Source organism: Rhinatrema bivittatum, chromosome 3, assembly GCF_901001135.1.
Source record: "Rhinatrema bivittatum chromosome 3, aRhiBiv1.1, whole genome shotgun sequence".
NCBI lineage: Eukaryota > Metazoa > Chordata > Amphibia > Gymnophiona > Rhinatrematidae > Rhinatrema > Rhinatrema bivittatum.
The window spans coordinates 259,502,716-259,522,014 of record NC_042617.1 but is presented as its reverse complement, the minus strand read 5'-3'; the positions used below and the strand labels follow the sequence as shown (position 1 = coordinate 259,522,014).

Below are 19,299 nucleotides of genomic sequence, written 5' to 3'. Positions count from 1 at the left end.
TTATGATATACAGTAACCAGCACTTGAGATAAGTATGATATTAAAAGTGTTGTAGTTATAACTAAGATACAGTTTCTTATAAGGACAATTTTTGTGAATATTTGTTTTGAAAATTGATTTTTTTGAGACACACATCTCATGTTACAAGTGTTTTTTGGAGTGCTAAGATTTTGCTTTTACCCTTTTGAGTATACCAGAGTAGCAGAGGGATGTTTTGGTTTCTCACTTTTGTTTTGTCATTTTATGGTTTCTTGTTCTTAAAAAATGTATTTTTTTTATGTAATACGTGACCTTTCAGATTCATACTTATTTCTGAATAAATTATTGCCCGGATCTTTCTGGTTTTTGCCCTGTATTTTCTGGAGTTATTGTGATGCATCTCATTTTTATTTTTTCTCTTCACCTTTTCTACTACTTCTGTTATTTTAAATTTATTTAAGCATGTTAATTTAAAATCTTGTGTTATTGCAACGTACTTCAATCTGATGTTTTGGATATTTCTTATTTCTTTTATTTCTTGTTATATCCTTTCAGGGGTAGTGCTCGAAATCAATTTCTTTTGCACATAACATTACAAACAAACAAACCTCACTTATTAGCCAGATTATGTTGGATATAATATCAATCTCTAGTGTGTATCCTTTCATGTTGTTTTAGGATGCCCATGCTTCTGAACCTTTTATCACATTCAGTACACTGAAATGGTTTCTCCCCTTTATGGATCATTTCATGTTGCCTTAAGTTGCCTCTCTGGTTGAAACATTTGTCACATTCAGAACACTGAAATGGTTTAACTCCTCTGTGTGTCATTTCATGTTGCTTTAGGTTGCCTTTCTGACTGAATGACTTATTACATTCAGTACATTTATATGGTTTCTCTCCTGTGTGTGTTCTTTCATGATTTTTTAGGTTGCTTCTCTGTCTGAAACATTTATCACATTCAGAACATTTAAAGGGTTTTTCTCCTGTGTGTTTCCTTTCATGATTTCTCAAGTCTTGTCTATGATGGAATAATTTATCACATTCAGAACACTTAAATCTTTTCTTTCCAATGTGAGTGATTTCATGTTTTCTCAGATCACCTCTATGACTGAAACATTTATCACATGCTGAACATTTAAAAGGTTTTTGTCCCATGTGGGTCATTTCATGTTTTTTTAGCTTGCCTCTATAATTAAAATATTTATCACATTCCAAACATTTAAATGTTGTCTGTCTCATGTGCCTCATTTCATGTTTGCGTAGCTCTCCTCTATAACCAAAACATTTATCACATTCAGAACATTTAAATGGTTTTTCTCCAGTGTGTATCTTTTCATGTTTTTTAAGGTCACACCTGTAACTGAAACATTTATCACATTCAGAACACTTAAATGGTTTCTTTTCTATGTGGGTTATCTCATGTTTTCTAAGGTCACCTCTATAGCGGAAACATTTATCACATTCAGAACATTTAAATGGTTTTTCTCCAGTATGCACCCATTCATGTCTTCTCAGACTGCCTCTATGACCAAAACATTTATCACATTCTGAACATTTAAACTGATTTTCTCCTAAGGGAAGTATTTTATCTGTACTGTTTGACATCAGAGAAAAATCTTTTTCAGTTTCATTACATTTTAAATGTTTCTCTCCTATATGTATTATCAGATGAATCTTAAGCTGTGATTTGCAATCAAAATATTTTTCACACTGAGTGCACTTTAATGATTTCTTTTGCTTGTGAACTTTTCTATGTGCTATAAGATTTGTTCTCTTAGGAGTTCTTTGCTCATCTTCAGTACATGTAAATTTCGTCTCACTTCTAGGACATTCTTGGATACATGTGTGACTTGAATTCTCAGGTAAGTTGTTCCCACATTCAGTTTTTTCTTGGTGCTCAATAAAATGAGAGATTCTGGTGAAGCTTTCCCAAGTATCAGAATTTTGAAATGATCTCTTTCCTTCACTGAGGCTCTGAGTTTCTACAAGCTTTGAGCACAGTTTGGAGTTCCTCTCCTGCTCAATACATGTGTTTGGTCTCTCTCCTATTTGTGCACTCTCATTCACCCTGGATGGTGTTACTTCGATACCTCCTTCCCAATCAGCTGAAGGATCTGGGCTCTCTCTGGCGTGGTCTCTGTGTGTCCATTTCTCCCCCTGCTGTCCATTCCACATTCTATGTCTCTCACTATTGTTCCAGAATCCATCATCTGTTGGATAAAAGTAAGAATAGACTCCTTAATTTTACAGCTTCGGGGAAAGGAATATGTAAGGAAATATCCCCATATGATTCCTTAATGGTCTATGCTTAGCTAAGTCTCCATCTAACACAAACAACATCACTTCCTGACAACAACGCTGGGCAACAGTATATGAACAGAGGGAAACAGACCTTGTCTCATCTCATTCTGCTGATTCTGTGCACCTCATCTTCACCTCCAGTCTCTGCAGTGTTTCCCTTCACTGTGATCACTGAACTGCTCTGCTGGAGACTCGGGATTCATTCTGGACCTGGATCCCTGAACCTCAGACCTGCCATCTTAAAGCAGCTGAATCCTAAAAAATTACTTAAATAATTTAACTGAAAGCAAGTAGTAAGATTCAGCCTTTAAGTGTGAAGTCTTCCACAAATCAAAGCAATTAGTTTATTATAAAGGAATTTTTTGCTCACCACTCTTGGTATCAGTCTCTTCCTCTCTTCCCTTCCGTTGGTCACTGACATGAAGCTCTTCCATTTTCAGATTATCTATTATAAGGCCAGGATTGCAACTTCGGCTGCCTACTTGAAACATGGAAAAATATCTTCAGCTTTTAAGCAGTTTTAGATTTTGACTTAAGAAAAGCAACAATTGATTAAAAATGAGATGATGGAAATCCTATGAGTTTCTAGACTTAGATCCAAAAGTTATTATCCCTCTAACTGGCAGGTTTTGATATATTCAGCCTCTTATCTGGCTAAAATCTAGCCAGATTAAAAAAAAAAAAAAAAAAAAAAAGAGGCATTCTGGGGGCATAACTGGGAGGAGCTACTTATCCGACTAACTAAGGGCCTGATTTACTAAAGGTTTTTTCCCATTCTGTGTCTATGGGAAAAATGCTTAGCAAATGACCCCCTTAGCTAGATAAGTAGTGATATTCAAACAGAGGGCCTGACTGTCAAAGCGTTGACATGCTTAAAAATAGGTTTTATACATATATATGCACTTTCCCCGTGTAGGTGGGCTTTGGAAAACTGCTACAATATATGCCATTGAATTGTTCATAGGATTTACCTGCTTAAGTGCACTTTATATGAGTAAACAGCTTTTGAAAAGTGCTACAATAGTAGTTATATTTACACATGTAAATCCTTTTGAAAATTACCCCCTTATCTAGCTAAGGTAGCTAGCTAACTTCAGACTTGCTATTAAGCAGGTCTAAAGTTAGCTGGTTATCTTATCCTGCTAGCTTTAAACCTATCTGGGTATATTCAAGCAGCATGGCCACACCACTTACTTACCCAGTCTTATCCAGTTAACTTACTGAGGCAAGCTATGTCTGAATATCGATCTTATCATATCCTGGGGGAAGAAGCTATGAATGCTCAGTTACACTGCTGTAAAAAAAAAAAATACTATTGCCTGCAGGGCACCCAGTTTATCACAATACTATAGCTGTAAGAATATTCCTTTTACTGTGGAATCCCATTGCTCTCCATCCTGCTGCTGCTGCGGTGGTGATGGAAGTGAGGCAGTCTTCCCATATTCCTCCAACCTAAGTGCTGCCACAGGGGCGGATTGGCCGGTCGGTCTGCCGTGCGCGGCCGTGACGGAGCCGCGCTCGGCAGACCACGTGATGCGTTCTGGGCTGGCCTGGGCAGCGAAACCCCGGGCCGGTCTTCCTCGGGAATCCGCCACTGTGCTGCCAGCACGGTTATACCCATTGCCCCCACCAGCTGCTACTGCCAGTGGGAGGTCACCTTCTTCTCAACTGCTGCCAGTATGATTCATTGCAATGAGGGAGGTGGTAACTGCTAGAGGGGCAAAATTCATACTACGATTTCCTTGTAGATGTACGATTGTGTATAAAGATTCTAAGTATGCATTTAATGACCCCCGATCAATTACTTTCTTATTTATTCCTAGGAATCACCACTGTGGGTCGGTATAGTTAAGTAGTGCGGAGTGAACTACACAGCATTTGTATTGATACTTGTTTACTTTTCCTTTTGTATAACTGCTTCTTTTACTTCTTGGTTTCCCCATATTTCCTTGGATGAATGGATAACATAATTACAGAACATCTTTGTTTTCTTTAAGGGATTTCTGCCAAGATCTGTATTTCAATTCTGAAAATATTCTATTTCTGTTAATATGTTTAAAATTCAATAAAAACAAAATTAAAAAAAAAAAAAAGGAAAAGGAATAGTGGTAGATTGAAGGAAGGATGGAACATTTCATGATGGATGAGTAATGGGGGTGATGAAAGAAGAAAAAGGGAAGGGAAAGAGTAAACCAAGTTTATACAGAGACACCACAGAAGAGAGGAGAATAAATGATTGGAGAGAAGAAAAGAGAAGAGAAAGTGTATATCATTGGGAAGAGAGAGTGTATATTAAAATGAGAGAAACCTGAAAATGAAAGAAAAAAAACTATATATAAGAACATAAGAACATGCCATACTGGGTCAGACCAAGGGCCCATCAAGCCCAGCATCCTGTTTCCAACAGTGGTCAATCCAGGCCATAAGAACCTGGCAAGTACCCAAAAACTAAGTCTATTCCATGCTACTGTTGCTAATAATAGCAGTGGCTATTTTCTAAGTCAGCTTAATTAATAGCAGGTAAATAATAATAATAATAATAATAATAGAAAAGAACAAAGAATTATCCACAAAACAAAGGTTGGAAAGTCATGGAATTTTATTCTTGCTGTGTGTGGTCTTTGGGGGGCATCTCTTGTAAGAAATGTTTGGATCAGCTCATCACTAGCTTTACTCCACACTACATCACCTGCTTCCTTCAGTTCCTCACATGTGCCTGTGATGGGCAGGACTCCTTGCTCCTCACATTCCTGGGGCTCAATCCTGAATTCTTCTTCCTTAAATCTGATTAAAAGGTCAGATCTAACATTAGGGGACCCTGTTATGGGAAAGAATAGTTGTAATTAAGTTTACAAAAGTTGCTCCATAGCCTCTACTATCAATTCAAGTGAGCTCAGAATTACGCTGTTTTCATGAACGCTGCCATCAGTCCAAAACTAGTAAGAGAGCAACTGCTGTTGTGCTGTTCATCAGGACTGATCTTATGAGGATATGGGGTCCAGAACAAATCAACTGCAGCAGAGCCCTGGATTTGCTGAAATTATAGTATTAGGGATGGGACTACCATAGTGTGGGGCCCAGGGCAGTTGCCCCCTGTTTGTCCTCCCCCCCAACCATTCTCAGCACAGTCTTGTTGTTCATCATCAGAAATTCATTCTAGCAGTATTCGAATTGTTTTAACACAAGGGCGAGCAACCACAAACAGGTCTGGTTATCTGAATATTCAGTAGAAATATACATCAAAATTAAAATGAAATATGAAAATCTAGGGGATGAGGTGTAAAATAAAGGCAGTGTCTGTAGAACACAAGATAAGCACCTTGAGATCAATATTCAAAGCCATTTAAACAGATAACTCACAAGATTAACTGTCTAAATGGCTAATGGGACATATTCAGCTTCTTATCTGGATAACATTAAACCAGTATATTCATCGGGAGTTTATCCTGTAGAATATACATGACAAGTTATCTACATGACAAATTTTCTGGCTAACTTGAGCCGTATAACTTGTCCACTAAACGGTCTACTGAACATTTACCTCCAGAACAGTGCTTCCCAACCAGTGTGTCGCCAAACACCAGCAGGTGTGTTGCGTCTCCCGGTGTCCCACAGCCCCATTGTACTTTCCTTCTCCTTTTTTCCAGCCTCCCACTGGCCAATTGGAAGCCTCCTTTCTTCCTACCCCCACTGCCCAATGGGAATTCTCCTTCATTCTGCCTGCCCCCGCACAGGCCAATCGGAAGCCTCCTCCCTTCTACCTGCCAGTGGGAGTAGAAAGAAGGGAGGAAGCCTTTGATTGGCCGGTGAGGCAGGCATTGCATAGCCCGGGGGTGGGGTGGGAGGAATGGCAGTGTCGAATCCCGATGAAGCAAGGCCGCCCTGTGGCAGCGAAGAGGAAAACCCGGCCCCTATGAAGCAAAGCCGCCACGGGAGCTCATCCCCGTGGCAGTGAAGAGGAAAACCCGACCCTGACCAAGCAAGGCCACCACAGGAGCCCATCCCCGTGGCGGTGAAGAGGAAAACCTGACCCCAACCGAGGCCACCACAGGAGCCCATCCCCGTGGCGGTGAAGAGGAAACCCAACCCCAACCGAGGTCACCACAGGAGCCCATCCCCATGGTGGTGAAAAAAGAAGGCCCGCCAGAGGAAAGCCGCAGCGGAACTGGAGCCCACCATCTCTGCAGTGAAGGAAGACTTTTTGGTAAGAGTTTGTGCTTGTGGGTATGAATGAGTGCCTGGGTGAGAGCTTGTGTGTCTGTGTGTGAATGGGTGCCTGGGTGAGAGCGTGTGTCTGAGGGTGTGAATGGGTGCCTGGGTGAGAGCTTGTGTCTGAGGGTGTGAATGGGTGCCTAAGTGAGAGCTTGTGTCTGTGGGTGTGAATGGATGCATGGGTGAGAACTTGTGTCTGTGGGTGTGAATGGAAGCCTGGGTGAGAGCTGGTGTGAATGGGTGCTTGGGTGACAGCTTGTGTGTGTGTGGGTGTGAATGGAAGCCTGAATGAGAGCTTGTGGGTGTGAATCGGTGCCTGGGTGAGAGCTGGTGTGAATGGGTGCGAGAGCATTTGTGTGTAATCGAGAGCTTGTATATATGAGAGCATGAGTATGATTGAGAGAGAGACTGGTCAAGGAGGTGATGTGTTTTGGTGTGAGAGAGAGAGACTGGTCAGGAAGATGACTAGAGTGCGTATGTGAGAGAGAGACTGGTCAGGAAGATGAGAGAGACTGAGACTGATCGTGGGATCTAATTGGGGGTGTGTGTGTGAGTGACTGGTTGTGGGTGCTAAGGAAGAGGACTGTAAGGACAGAGCTTCAGCAGCCCTTGCTGCTTGAGTGCTATTGGCCTGTAAGGGAAAGGAGTTGAAGAGTTGCTGGAGAGGGTAAGTAAAGGTGGCTTTTAAAATTTATTTTTCTTGATTTGACTGCCATTTTAATTATTGGGTATTATGCGGTCTGCTGTTTTGAAATATTTTATTGATATTTGGACATTTTTAATCATTTTTATGAGTTTTTAATTGTTGGATATTATTCTGTTCAGCAGTTGTTTTGTAACATTTTTAGTATAGCTTTACAATTATTTCTGTGTGGGGCTCTATAGCAGCTTGGCTTATTCTATTTTCCCAATAGGAAATGTATTAGTGTTTAGGGCCTGTTTTAATAGTTATATTTCTTAGATAGGGTTGTTACTGTTTGAGTGTGTTCCATAATACAGGTGTAACTTTGTGCAGGTTAGTTTGTGTGCATTATTGCAAATCCTGAGAGTCTGTTAGGTGCTATATTTCTCTTTCCATTTCTCCAGGTTCGCACTGCATGCAGAGTGGATTTTTTGGTTTTCCATTCCAGTTTCTGTCTCCAAATTTATAATTTGTGTTTTTTCTGTACTTGGTGAAGGGTGTGTGACCGAGGTGAGGTATTTAACTAGCATGTAGGCATTTGTATCATTCTTATTTGTTGTATTTTCTCAATAGGATATGCATTAGTGGTAAATTACTGTCTTTTCATAAGGAAGGCTATTGTGCCCGGTAGTAAAGGGAGTTTGTTTTGCTTTTACTGAGATGTCATCAGAACCAGAATATCTTTTTTGTATGGCGAGTTGTACAGGGTAATGCCCTAGATCTGCTCTGCACTCATTGCTGGGGGTTGAGGGGAGTCCTGTGGATGCAGAGTGCATGTTTACATTTAGCCCCGTGATGGTCACATGTTCAGTGTGTCACGCATGTGAGAACCATCTGTCAGGTGTGTCCCGGCCAAAAAAAGGTTGAGAACCACTGCTCCAGGATATCTAAAGAAAATAAAAATCTATAAGTGAAACAAATTTTGTGGAAAATAAGAAAGAAGCCTATGGCATAAGTCACGAGAAGCTAAGAGCCCCAAATCAGTATACTGTAGTCACACCAGAGCACTGTAGCACTGTATATTTTAGCGCTATACATTTATGCATTTTATCATAAAAAATGTTTTACAATTATTTGGCTTGATAATCCTCTTTCATTCAAGCACTATAATCTGGACACCCTCCCATCTAGACCACTGGATGTGGATAGCAAAGACTATGAACATTTCTGCCAAGACTAGTTTATTGATTAAACTAGTATTTTATCCAACTGCCACAGTATTTTTATCCAGCTGCTACTGCTTAGTGCCACCAACTGGAAATCTGTATTCTGCACATGATTCTATGAGACAAGGTGGGAAACGTTTTCAGTCCCCACTGGAAGGCACCAGAGCCAGGGAATCCTTAGAAAAGAGAGTGGGAGAAAATAACAACAATGGCACAAAATGGCCACCCTCCAGCTCAGAGAGAAGGGTACAACCACTGGATCTGAAACTTATTGTACAACTAGGCAGGTACTATCACCAGGCTAGACCACTTAATTTAGCACCTGAGTTGAAAATTATCATTCTGTATTTACATGTAGCCTTCAATAAAATATGGGAAGGTGAAGTATTTCAAAGAAAAGGAAATTCATGGACAAAGGGTCATATTACGAAGTTGCAAATAGGAAGATTCAGCAGAAACATGAGAAAACACTTCTTTTCAGAGAGCGTGGTAGATGCCCGGAGTCTCCTCCTGACAGAATCCATGGCAACAAAGACAATGAAAGAATTTACATACAGCTGGGACAGACACAGAGCTCAAGAGTAAGGGCAGATAGGGGATATCAGGGATGAGAAAAGAGGGGGGCAGGGGCTTGAGTGTTTGCCTGGTCATATGGAACTTTACAGGGGAGAGTACAAACCACTGGCCAGAGAATGGTGGTACAGCTGAATCAGGCTGTGTGCATCTTTTTATAGCTTTGCATGCTGCTTATATGAAGAAATTGTTTCTCTTTGGGGGGGGGGGGGGGCAGTGACTCCAAATGGGTTTGTTTTTTTGCATACCCTGACAGGATTGAACTTCATTTGTAAGTCAGGAGGTGTTGGGAATGATCTCAATTCTCATATTTTCTACTAATGCACTTCTTAATATTTGCATTGTGCCAAAAAAGCCTCCTTCTGGAGTTCATAGGGTATAATATTTAAAGCAACATATCAAAGTACGCTTGGAAATTCTTCATGATCAGGCCCGTGGCATCCAATATAACTGAGATGGTTTCTGTATCTTTCTGCCACATTTTCCAGATCTATGATTGCATCTCTTGGTACTTAAGATTCTTCGCTTTCTTCATGACAGTCTACAGAATAGTCGCTAGATACTGACCCCTCTATCAGCAATGCTATTCTTGTGTTTTTCTCCTTTACCATACATAATGTCTGGTTTTCTAGTATTGACCTTCTTATCGGTGTGAATAGGAAGGTCACAGGTGATCACATTTCTTCATTCGCTTTAATTATGTTAGGGTTGTGTTCTCAATGTTTTTCTGTTACAGATATGTTATAACATTTGCACAGTTTCCAATGGGCAAGCTGTGCCATTTTTTTGACACTTCTTGATTGCCCAGCCACTTTTATTGCAGTGCTTCCTGGCCTCTTGGCCATCTTTGTTGTGGTGCATCCTGGCCTCTTGGCCATCTTTGCTGCGATGCTCCCTGACCTCTCGGCCATCTTTGCTGCAGTGCTCCCTGGTTTCTCAGCCACCTTTAGTTTTTTCTCCTTTCTCTCCCATGTGGGTCATTTCATGCAGTCTCAGGTTGTCTTTGGATTGATATGTTTATCACATTCAGAACATTTAGATAGTTTCTCACCCATATGGGTCTTTTCATGTCTTCTTAGCTCATATGTGTGACTAAAGTTTTTAGCACATTCTGAACATTTATGTCCCTTATGAAATTTCTAATGAACTGTAAGCTGTTCTTTATACAATATGTAAAACATTGTTCATAATACGTACATTTAAAAGGTTAATTTCACCTATGGATATTTTCGTGTTCAGTCACATTTGATCCCTAGTAAACATTTTCCCATTCAAAACATTGAAATGATCTTCCTCCTGAGAGAATTCTTATATGCCTTTTCAGCTCAGTTCAGCATGAAAAGTATTTTTCACACTGAGTAGTTTTTAATGCTTTCTTTTGCAAGTGAACCTTTCTGTATAGGATTTGTGTTATGATTGGTGTGTTTGTGTGGACCCTTGGCCCGAGGTGCGAGTTGATACAGCCCGTGGGGAAGAGCCCCACAGGTCCGCACCGTCAGCAGCAAGGTGTTGGAATAGCGGGAAGCTCTGGACACAGTAGTAGGGAGATCCCCAGAGACCAGGAGGTGACCCCCTTAGGGTAGCAGACTGTAGACAGTGCTTGGAGAGTCTGAAGAGAGAGGGCGACAGGCAGACCGTGGAATGGTGGATACAGGAATAGCCGTACAGGAGATTCTCCGGTAGGACAGCCCCGAGGGGTGGAGCTGCAGCGTAATGGGCATAGACAGGAGAGTGTAGGCTAACCCACAAGGCAGGGAAGCCCGAGCCCGATCCCAGCAGCTCACGTAGACAGGTACCCGGAGATCGGAGGAGAGCCGGCTGAGCAGTAGAGAAGCAGGCCCGTAGAGCGGGACAGCTGGCAGTGGTAGTATATACTGAAGCAGGCCCAGAGGAGCGGGGGAGCTCAAGGTAGTCTCTGAAATGGTAAGTGCAGCCCGAGGAGTAGGAGAGTGCAGACAGTCTTGAATAGCACAGGTGCAACCCCGAGAAGCGGGGAAGGCCAGCCAAGGACTCACTAGTCGTTGCAGTAGTTCCAAGGGAGACCTGAGTGATAGAGGTGGTAGCCGGATAGGTCCCAAGAAGCGCGGTGCCAGCCCAAGGAGCGGGGTAGGCCAGGGGAGCGGGTCCCCATAGGAGCGCACACTGACCCCTGAAGAGTGGGTGCCAGACAGGGTCCAAGATGCAGGCAGGAAGCGACGTCTCAGGAACAAGAGGCAGGCGTAGGACTCGTACGGAACTTGTTGCCAAGTCTGCTTGCTGAGGGCGAAGATGGAGTTTAAGTACAGGAGTCCGATGACATCATCAAACGAGGACGCCCCTGAGGTTCCCGCCAAAGCGGCTTCAAAGGCGGGACTTGTGACGCGTGTGTGCGCGCGCCTAGGAGGGCCCAACATTGGAGTAGGAGGAGGCCCGCAGCAGACCCGGGGAGGGCAGGAGTGTAGAGCAAGCAGTGAGTACTCGCGGTCACAGCCGTCTGCGACTGACCGGCATAACAATTTGTTTCTTTGGGGTTCTTTTCTCGTATTCAGTACATGTAAATTGTTTTTCCCTTCTACATTGGATACAACTGTGACTTGACCTCTCAGTGAATTTGTTTCCACTTTCTATAATTTCATGCTGCCCCACAGAATTTGTGTTTGTGGTGAAGTTTTTTAAAGTATCAACACTGTTATATGGTTTCTCTCCTTCACTGAGTCTCTGACTTGGTGCAACATTTGGCCAGTGGTTGGACTTTCTCCTTCAGTTCGTGTTGGATCTTGCTCCTTTTTGAGCTTTTTCTTCCACCCTGGGATAGATACCTCTTTCACAGTCAGCTGAAGGATCTCGGCTGTCTCCGTATGTCCATTCTTCCCTCTGCTGCCCATCACACTTTCTCTGACTCTCACTATTATTCCTGAATCCATCGTCTGTTTGATAAAAATAGGAGAATGATCATTAATTTTACAGCTATGGTAAAGGACAAATATATAGGGAAATATCTCATATGATCCTGTGAGGACATTTGCTTGGTTAAGTCTCCATCTGACATATAACAGGAAGTGATGTTGTTGCTTACAGACTGGCATAGGTGGGCAATAGCACTTGAACAGACCATGTCTGAACTCATCCTGATGGTTCTGTGCATCTCATCCTCACCTTCAGTCTCTGCTGAATTTCCCTTCACTCTGATTACATTCACTAAACAAAAAACTCTGGAACTAGATTTCATACTGGACCTAGATCCCTGAACCTTAGATCTCTCAGCTTATAGCAACTGAATTCTAATGACTTAGAAATAAATGTCTAACTAAAACAAATAATAAGATTTATCCTGTGTGTATACAATTTGAAATACTCCTCAACACATAGCAAGTAGTTTATTATTAATTAATATTTTTGCTCACCGTTCTTGATATCAGTATCCTCCTCCCCTCCCTCCAGCAGGTCTCTGACATTAAGCTCTTCCATTTTTAGGATCTCTACTGTGGAATCAGGATTGTAACCTTGGCTGCCTGTTAGAAAAATGGCAAAATACATTTAGCTTTTAAATAGTTTTAGATATTGATTTAAGAAAGGCAATGCTTGGCTAAAAGTGAGATGATGGAAATCCTGTGAGCTCTGAAAATATAAGTGGAATGAGTTAAGAATCCTCTGCAGTGATGAAAAGGAACTGTGACAAGAAATGTACGCAGGTTCCCATAATACTATAATAAAGAAAATTGTAGCAGAATATGTTGTTTGCAATTGGATCCTTCCTCCTGCTGCTGCCTCCCTTCCTAAGATGGGATCCACCTGACAAAGGAGTGTGGGTTTTAGGGTTGTTTTAGTGTGTCGGTTTTCCCGCCCTCCCCCGATTTATGATTTACACGATATTTAAAAAAACAAAACGGCGACGATCCGATTCCCTCCCCCCCCACCAGCCAAAATCGATCGTTAAGACGACCGATCACACGATTCACATCTCTAGAAAAGAGGCTCTGGAACGAGGGTCATGCAATAAGGTGAAAGGGTACTCAGCAGTAATCTAAGGAAGCACCGTTATTTTAGTTTTTATTTATTTTCAGTGAGCCATGCAGTGCTGGCAGCCAGAGAGAGGTGTTGTGGCGGTGAACCCTTAGGCCGAGGTGGAGTTGGTGCAACCTGCAGGTCCCACTATTGGCAGGCGATGCTGGCTGGAATAGAGGCCTAACTGGATGTTTACCAATAACAGCCCTCGTTCCCCTTAGATTGAGCCCTCCGGTGCCAGGGCTGGCTGGACTTAGGCACAGGCCTCTGTGGAGGTGAAGATCCATCACGTAGAAGAGGTTGCAGGCCAGCATGGAAGAAAGTGGAGTCAGGACAAGCAGTGGTCGGGACAGGCAGCAGGCAAGCGGAGGAAAGTTCAGGTTGTGGTCAGAGGTGGCGGAGTTCACTCAGTGTCATGGTGCATGCAGTGGTCAAGGCAGGTAGAGTTGAAGCATAACGGTAAGCATGCAGTGGTCAGACAGGGGGAGGTCAAGCAGCAACAAGGTCCAATCCAAGGTCAAAGCCAGAAGTTCAAACTGACAAGACGAGGAATGAAGAGGAGGAAGAAGGACGAGAAACTACAGGAGCAAGATGAGATGCTGAAGACACATGAAGGGAAGACTGACCACAAAGACAAGAACTCAGAAGAGAAACCAGATTGCCCAGGACCCAGGAACTCAAGGACACACAGTGGAATCAGTAACCAGGAAGCAAGGATCAGGATCCAGGAACACAGAGGTAAAGCACTTCTCAAGAGAGACGACCTATTGCTGAGTAGAGGAGGGCCTGCCGAAGCAGTTTCTTATGGGCCCCAGTGGGTGACATCATCTTCAGGCGCTTCTGGGGTTTTCCCACTGCAGGCCCTTTAAGAGGGACGCATTCAGCATGTGTAAACCCCTAGAGGGGCCTGAGGCAGGAGCAGCATTGGCAACAGGCCAGGCTCAGGGGCTTGTTACCCCCGTTACTGTATAAGGGGTAAAAATAGCGCGTCGAAAACGCGCGTCCAAATGGGGGCTAACGGTGCGCTCAGCCTGAGCGCATTTTACTGCATCAGCCCGATTGTGAGCCATCCTGCCTCACTCCCACTTTCCACTGCTGTCAGCGTGGTCATTCCTGCTTTCTTTCCTTTAAGTCTCTTTCAGAAAACAGACAGCCGACCCCGCTCTGGCTGCCAGCACTGCATGCCTCATAGAAAATAATTAAAAACTAAAAAAAGTTGTGTGTGGAAATGTATAAAGTGACTGTCCAAAACCCTTAAGGTGCAGTATATCATTTAATAGCAGCCAGATCTGCTCGATTCCTTCCCAAAATAAGTCAGATCAGAGTCCTCCAATGAGGACCATGTTTTGCTGTGGCAGCAATGAGAAGAACAACAATCTGAAAATAAAACACAATAATCAAAAGACAGATCCAAACAAAAGCAAGATAGACCAGGCAATAAATAAAATAGATAACAATACCTAGCAGGCAGTAGCTTTAAAGAATGATATCAGAAAAACAAGGCATCTAAATCTGCACAGAGGCAAATACAGTCCTTTTAAACCTGTGGAACACTTTAAAAACAGCGCCAAAACGTCACATGACCTGAATCAACCAATCCAAGGTGGTGAAGTAAAAAAGGGAGACAGAAGCCTACAATGAAATGAATAGATAACAGGCATTTCTATGAATGAGACAACAGAACAGCAGAGTGAATACCAAACAATATACAGAAAGGAATATAAAAATAAATAAAAGATCAACCATTCAGTTTTATGGTTCAGATTTACCATTCGGTGAAGCCATGCAGTGCAGATGCAACAAATTTAATAAATAGATCCAGCACTGCTCACTTCGGACCAGGTAGATCGTGTTTTTGTAAGGATGTGAACCCTGGGCCGAGATGAGAGGTGTCTCCGCCCACAGGAAAGAGCCCTGTGAGCCTCACCGTCAGTAGGCGTGGTCTCAGTTGCGTAGGACACAGCTGTATGATAGAGACTTTATTATGAAGGAAGGAAAAGCAGAGCCCGCAGAGAAGGAGATGCAATTAAGTACAGTTCTGAGCAGTGGGGTATACCCAGAGTGATACCACAGATGTGAAGATCCGGTTGTGTCCCTTCAGACAAGTATAGATTACCTCAGAAGTGCAGATCCGGTAGTGGCCTGCAGAGCGGGGTATGCCAAGTATGTCTGTACTGTAGATGATGAAGAGATGGTCTGAGGTGCAGGAACCCGCAAGTGGATCCTATAGTTGGTGCGACAATACCCTGCAGCACAGGGTGTACTGGAGCAACTTCTACTGAAGAGGAACGGTAGAGGCCCGAGGCACAGGGTACACCATAGAGAAGCTTCAGTAAAGCTGGTATCGTTGAAGTCTGTAGTGAGGTATTCACAAGAGGAAGTTCCAGGAGAGTGTCCTGAGAAATGTGTCAGGAAATAGTCCAAGGCAGGAAGGCCCTCTGAGGAGCAGATAGCCAGGAACGCGGAAGAGCCCCCGAGGAGCGGGTACTCAGAGCGTCCACATGCCAAGAGAGCAATCTGGAACTGTAAGTCCAAGAATGGAGTGGATTCAGCAACGAAGAAATTCCTTGCTAACTCGTTGAAACAATGGGCTGGTCAGTTTAAGTACAGCAGCGAATTGACATCATCGGGAGGGGACGCTCCCGAGGTTCCCATCAAGACGTGTACAAAGGAGGCCCTTGCGCATGCGCCTTAGGTGATTCCAGAGTCAGGCCACGAGTCGCCAGAGCTGGGCTGCAAATTCGGTGATGGTGCAGGAGACAGTGGGCCGACCCGGGATGATTTTCAGATCTGGTTCATAGCTCTGCGAGGCGACATGGCTGGCCTGAAAAAGGAGATTAGTGACCTGATAGCCGATATGAAGAGCGATATCATTGATCTGGGTAGGTGGGTCAAGAAAATGGAGGTGAGTCTAGGAGACCACGCCTCACAGTTAGCAGGCTGGAAACTTACCCAAAATAAACTCTTACAAACTAACAGTGAAATTTTAAGTTGAATTGAAGATCTAGAAAACAGGTCCCACAGAACGAATCTGAGCTTCAGAGGGATTCCAGAGGGTCCCGAATTCACTGACTGCCGTCAAGTGGTCACCAGTAACAGTGTGCTGGTCTTGGGTATGGATTCGGAGGCTATGGAGGCTCCTGCGGTGAAGCTGGAGAGAGCGCACAAAGTGCTAGGGGCGACACGCAATAACCTTCCCGGTGATATAGTTGCTTGCTTTCATAGATTTTCCCAAAAAGTGGAAGTTGCCATGGTGGCATGGAAGTCAAGGCCCGTGATATGGAGGGGCCACAAAGTGGAAATTTATCAGGACCTGGCAATTTCTACCATACAAAAGCGCAGGGAGTTCCGAGATGTTGTGGCTGTGCTCCATGGCAATAACAAGAAGTACAGATGACTTTTCCCATTTGGCTTGAGCTTCAGTATCGCTGGAGGGTCTTCTCATGTTTTACAGTGGCAGAGCTGCAGGTCTGGATATCCTCTCCTCCAATACTGTTGCGCCAGCTGCGGGAAGCGGATGAATGAGAAGTGACAATCTGAGGTGGGAACAAGTTGACAAGGGAGGCAGGCAGCTTCGGACGCACTCTGGTGGTTCACATTTCTCTAAGGACCCAATGGCTTGAATCGACGAATCATTCTGAGATACAGATTGTTTTATATAAGGCCTATAAGGTCTCTGTGTCCAGTTAGGTGTCAGATTTAATTAGCATTTTGTGGGAGAAAGAGAGTACCTCTCTTTATTTCATACTGTTTGCTTGCTGGTTGGGTTGGGGTTCGTGTGGCGTGGCTTTGGCACAATGTTCTCATTCCTCAAGGAGGTAATCTATGTGGATCGTTTTTGGGTGAGGTTGGGGAAATGGGGGAGGGGAGGGGGATTGGGGTTGTGGGTATGAATGGCTGCTAAGGTTTTTTCTTGGTTTGGTGGTTGGGTATGTTTCAGTGGGAAGGTCCACTGCCTTTCTGCGCAATGTGCTTAGAGGGGAGGGGAAGGAAATAGTGTTTCTCTTGTGCAATGGAGGGTCTACGAATAATTTCTATCAATACTAAGGGACTAAATTCCCCAGCCAAGAGGAAACTTATTTCAAGCGGCATAGGATATATGTGTTAATGTTATCCTTTGTAAGGAAACCCACTTACTTAAACACATGGAATGTTTATTGTGGGATAGGTCCTTTCTGCAACAATACTTGGCATCTGCCCTGATTAAAAAGAAATACTGTGGAGTGGGTATATTATTCTCATGTACTCTGGTGGTGGATGTTAAGTTTGTCCTGCGAAATACAGAGGGCAGATATATCGTCCTTAAAGCTATGGTTGATAATGAAATGTTTACATTTCTCAATTTATACGGTCTGGATGTGGATCAGGGTTCCTTCTTTACACGCATCTCCACTCTTCTGGAGGAGTGGGCTGAGGGCCAGGTTATAGTTGGGGGAGATTTTAACCTCACGAGATACCCATATCTTGATAACACAGGGTCTGGTTCAGGGGGATCTAAGGGTCATGGACAGGCCCTTAAAAATTTGATCTCTGAGCGAGGCCTAGTAGATATATGGCGTTTAAGGAACCCAACTCAGCATAATTATACTTATTTTTCCCATGACCATCAGTCTTACTCCTGTATAGATTTTTTCTTAATCGACAAATCCCTGGTTGACTTGACAGTTGAGGCCGAGGTGGGTACCATAACTTGGTCTGATCATGTCTTGGTTTGGCTAGCATTAAGGTTTAAGAGCAGGGGTGATGGTAGACACTTCTGGTGCCTGAATGATAGCCTGTTAGATGATAAATCCTTTACGGGTTCTCTCATGGGCAAAATAAGGGAATATTTAGAACTTAACAGGACCAGAGATGTATCCCCAGATACGATTTGAGACTGCTTGAAGGTGGTGGTGCGGGGTAAGCTTATCTCCAAGGCTACTTATCTTAAAAAAGATAGGAGCGCCAAAAGGTTGCATATTCTGCAACACATTGTTAAACTAGCTTTAAATCATAACCAAACTTCTGATCCTAGCAGGCTAGTGGAGCTGGAAACTGCAAGGGGGGAACTGCAGGTGCTTGATCTAGCCAGGATCACGATTCAATTGGATATGTTCACACAAAGGCAATTCAAGTTTAGGAATAAAGCCGGTAGACTGCTCACAAGGAAATTGAAGGAGAGAGCTGCACCGTCCCTTATCACTAAAATTAAGTATCAAACAGATGCGTTTCTCTATGAAGCTGGGGAGATATGCAATTGATTTATAAAATGTTATGAGGAGCTTTACACCTCTGATGACACAGTGGAAGAGCAAGATATTGACAGATATCTGCAGTGTATAGAATTGCCTTCCTTGCCAGATGAGGCTCGGGATTTATTAAATAGGGAAATTACCCACAGTGAGGTTTATCAAGTTATTCAGGGTTTAAAACTGGGGAAATCAGTGGGTCTAGACAGGTTTACTGCCAAGTTTTACAAAACTTTTCACCCCGTGGTGATCTCACCTTTGGTGGACATGTTTAATGCTTTACGGTTGGGGGGCTTGCTTTCGTTGGAGTCCAACCTGGCCAGAATAACCATATTAGCCAAAGGAGGTAGAGATCCCACGCTATGTGAGTCATATTGGCCGATCTCCCTGATTAATATAGACTTAAAAATTATGGCTGCCAGAGAGACCAACGCGTTGAGCCCTTGGAGCAGGCCCGGGACATCGCCGGAGAGGTCAGACCGGAGTGGGAGGAGCCGGACGGGCGCACAAAAGACCTGCGCGGAAGGAAGCCACTCTAGAGAGACCAACGCGCTGAGCCCTTGGAGCAGGCCCGGGACATCGCCGGAGAGGTCAGACCGGAGTGGGAGGAGCCGGACGGGCGCACAAAAGACCTGCGCGGAAGGAAGCCACTCCAGAGAGACCAACGCGCTGAGCCCTTGGAGCAGGCCCGGGACATCGCCGGAGAGGTCAGACCGGAGTGGGAGGAGCCGGACAGACGCTAATAAAATCACAGCGTCAGTGGCGCACCGCAGCCGCCGGCGCGCCGCCAAAGCCGTGCGCACCTAAGGGGTGCGCACGGCTTTGTCCGGCTTCGTCCGGACTCGGACGGATCAGGACGGCCTAGAAGGGAAACTCTATGCGCTGGACTCAACTACTGAAACCCTTGGAAAAACAGGTACCAATTTAAAACATTTGACTCTCTAAATAGTTTGTTGCCAACGTAACTTACGAGCAATGCCTGCCAAGAGGAAGGGGAAAGTGAGGGTGTTTCCCTCCGAACCCTTACCTCCCCTTTTACAATTGGAGATTGATCGTTTTATGAAGCAGCTAGGAAAGGAGGGACCCAGTGACTCCTTTGGAGGCTCTTTGGAAGGAGAGCAAGTGCCCTCCCAGGAAGAGGCTTCCCTCAGTCCCGATCACCGTATGCCCC

General features: G+C 43.9%; 1 protein-coding gene across 5 annotated transcripts in view; it reads right to left on the bottom strand.

Moving 5' to 3' along the window:
- Positions 1 to 423: 423 nt before the first annotated feature.
- LOC115087386 (oocyte zinc finger protein XlCOF6-like) overlaps positions 424 to 19,299 on the bottom strand; it is a 58,125-nt gene continuing 39,249 nt past the window's right edge. For 2 of the 5 annotated variants that reach the window (XM_029594509.1, XM_029594510.1), the window contains exons 6-10: positions 12,300 to 12,407; positions 11,715 to 11,822; positions 4,973 to 5,101; positions 2,654 to 2,761; positions 424 to 2,192 (exon numbers count right to left, since the gene is read on the bottom strand). In XM_029594509.1, the coding sequence (XP_029450369.1) occupies positions 622 to 2,192; positions 2,654 to 2,761; positions 4,973 to 5,101; positions 11,715 to 11,822; positions 12,300 to 12,407 (2,024 nt within the window). In that variant the 3' untranslated portion in view covers positions 424 to 621. Of the gene's footprint in view, positions 2,193 to 2,374; positions 2,539 to 2,653; positions 2,765 to 4,972; positions 5,102 to 11,714; positions 11,823 to 12,299; positions 12,408 to 19,299 lie in introns of all 5 variants that reach the window. The other 3 variants (XR_003855509.1, XM_029594511.1, XM_029594512.1) reach the window with 3 other exon arrangements.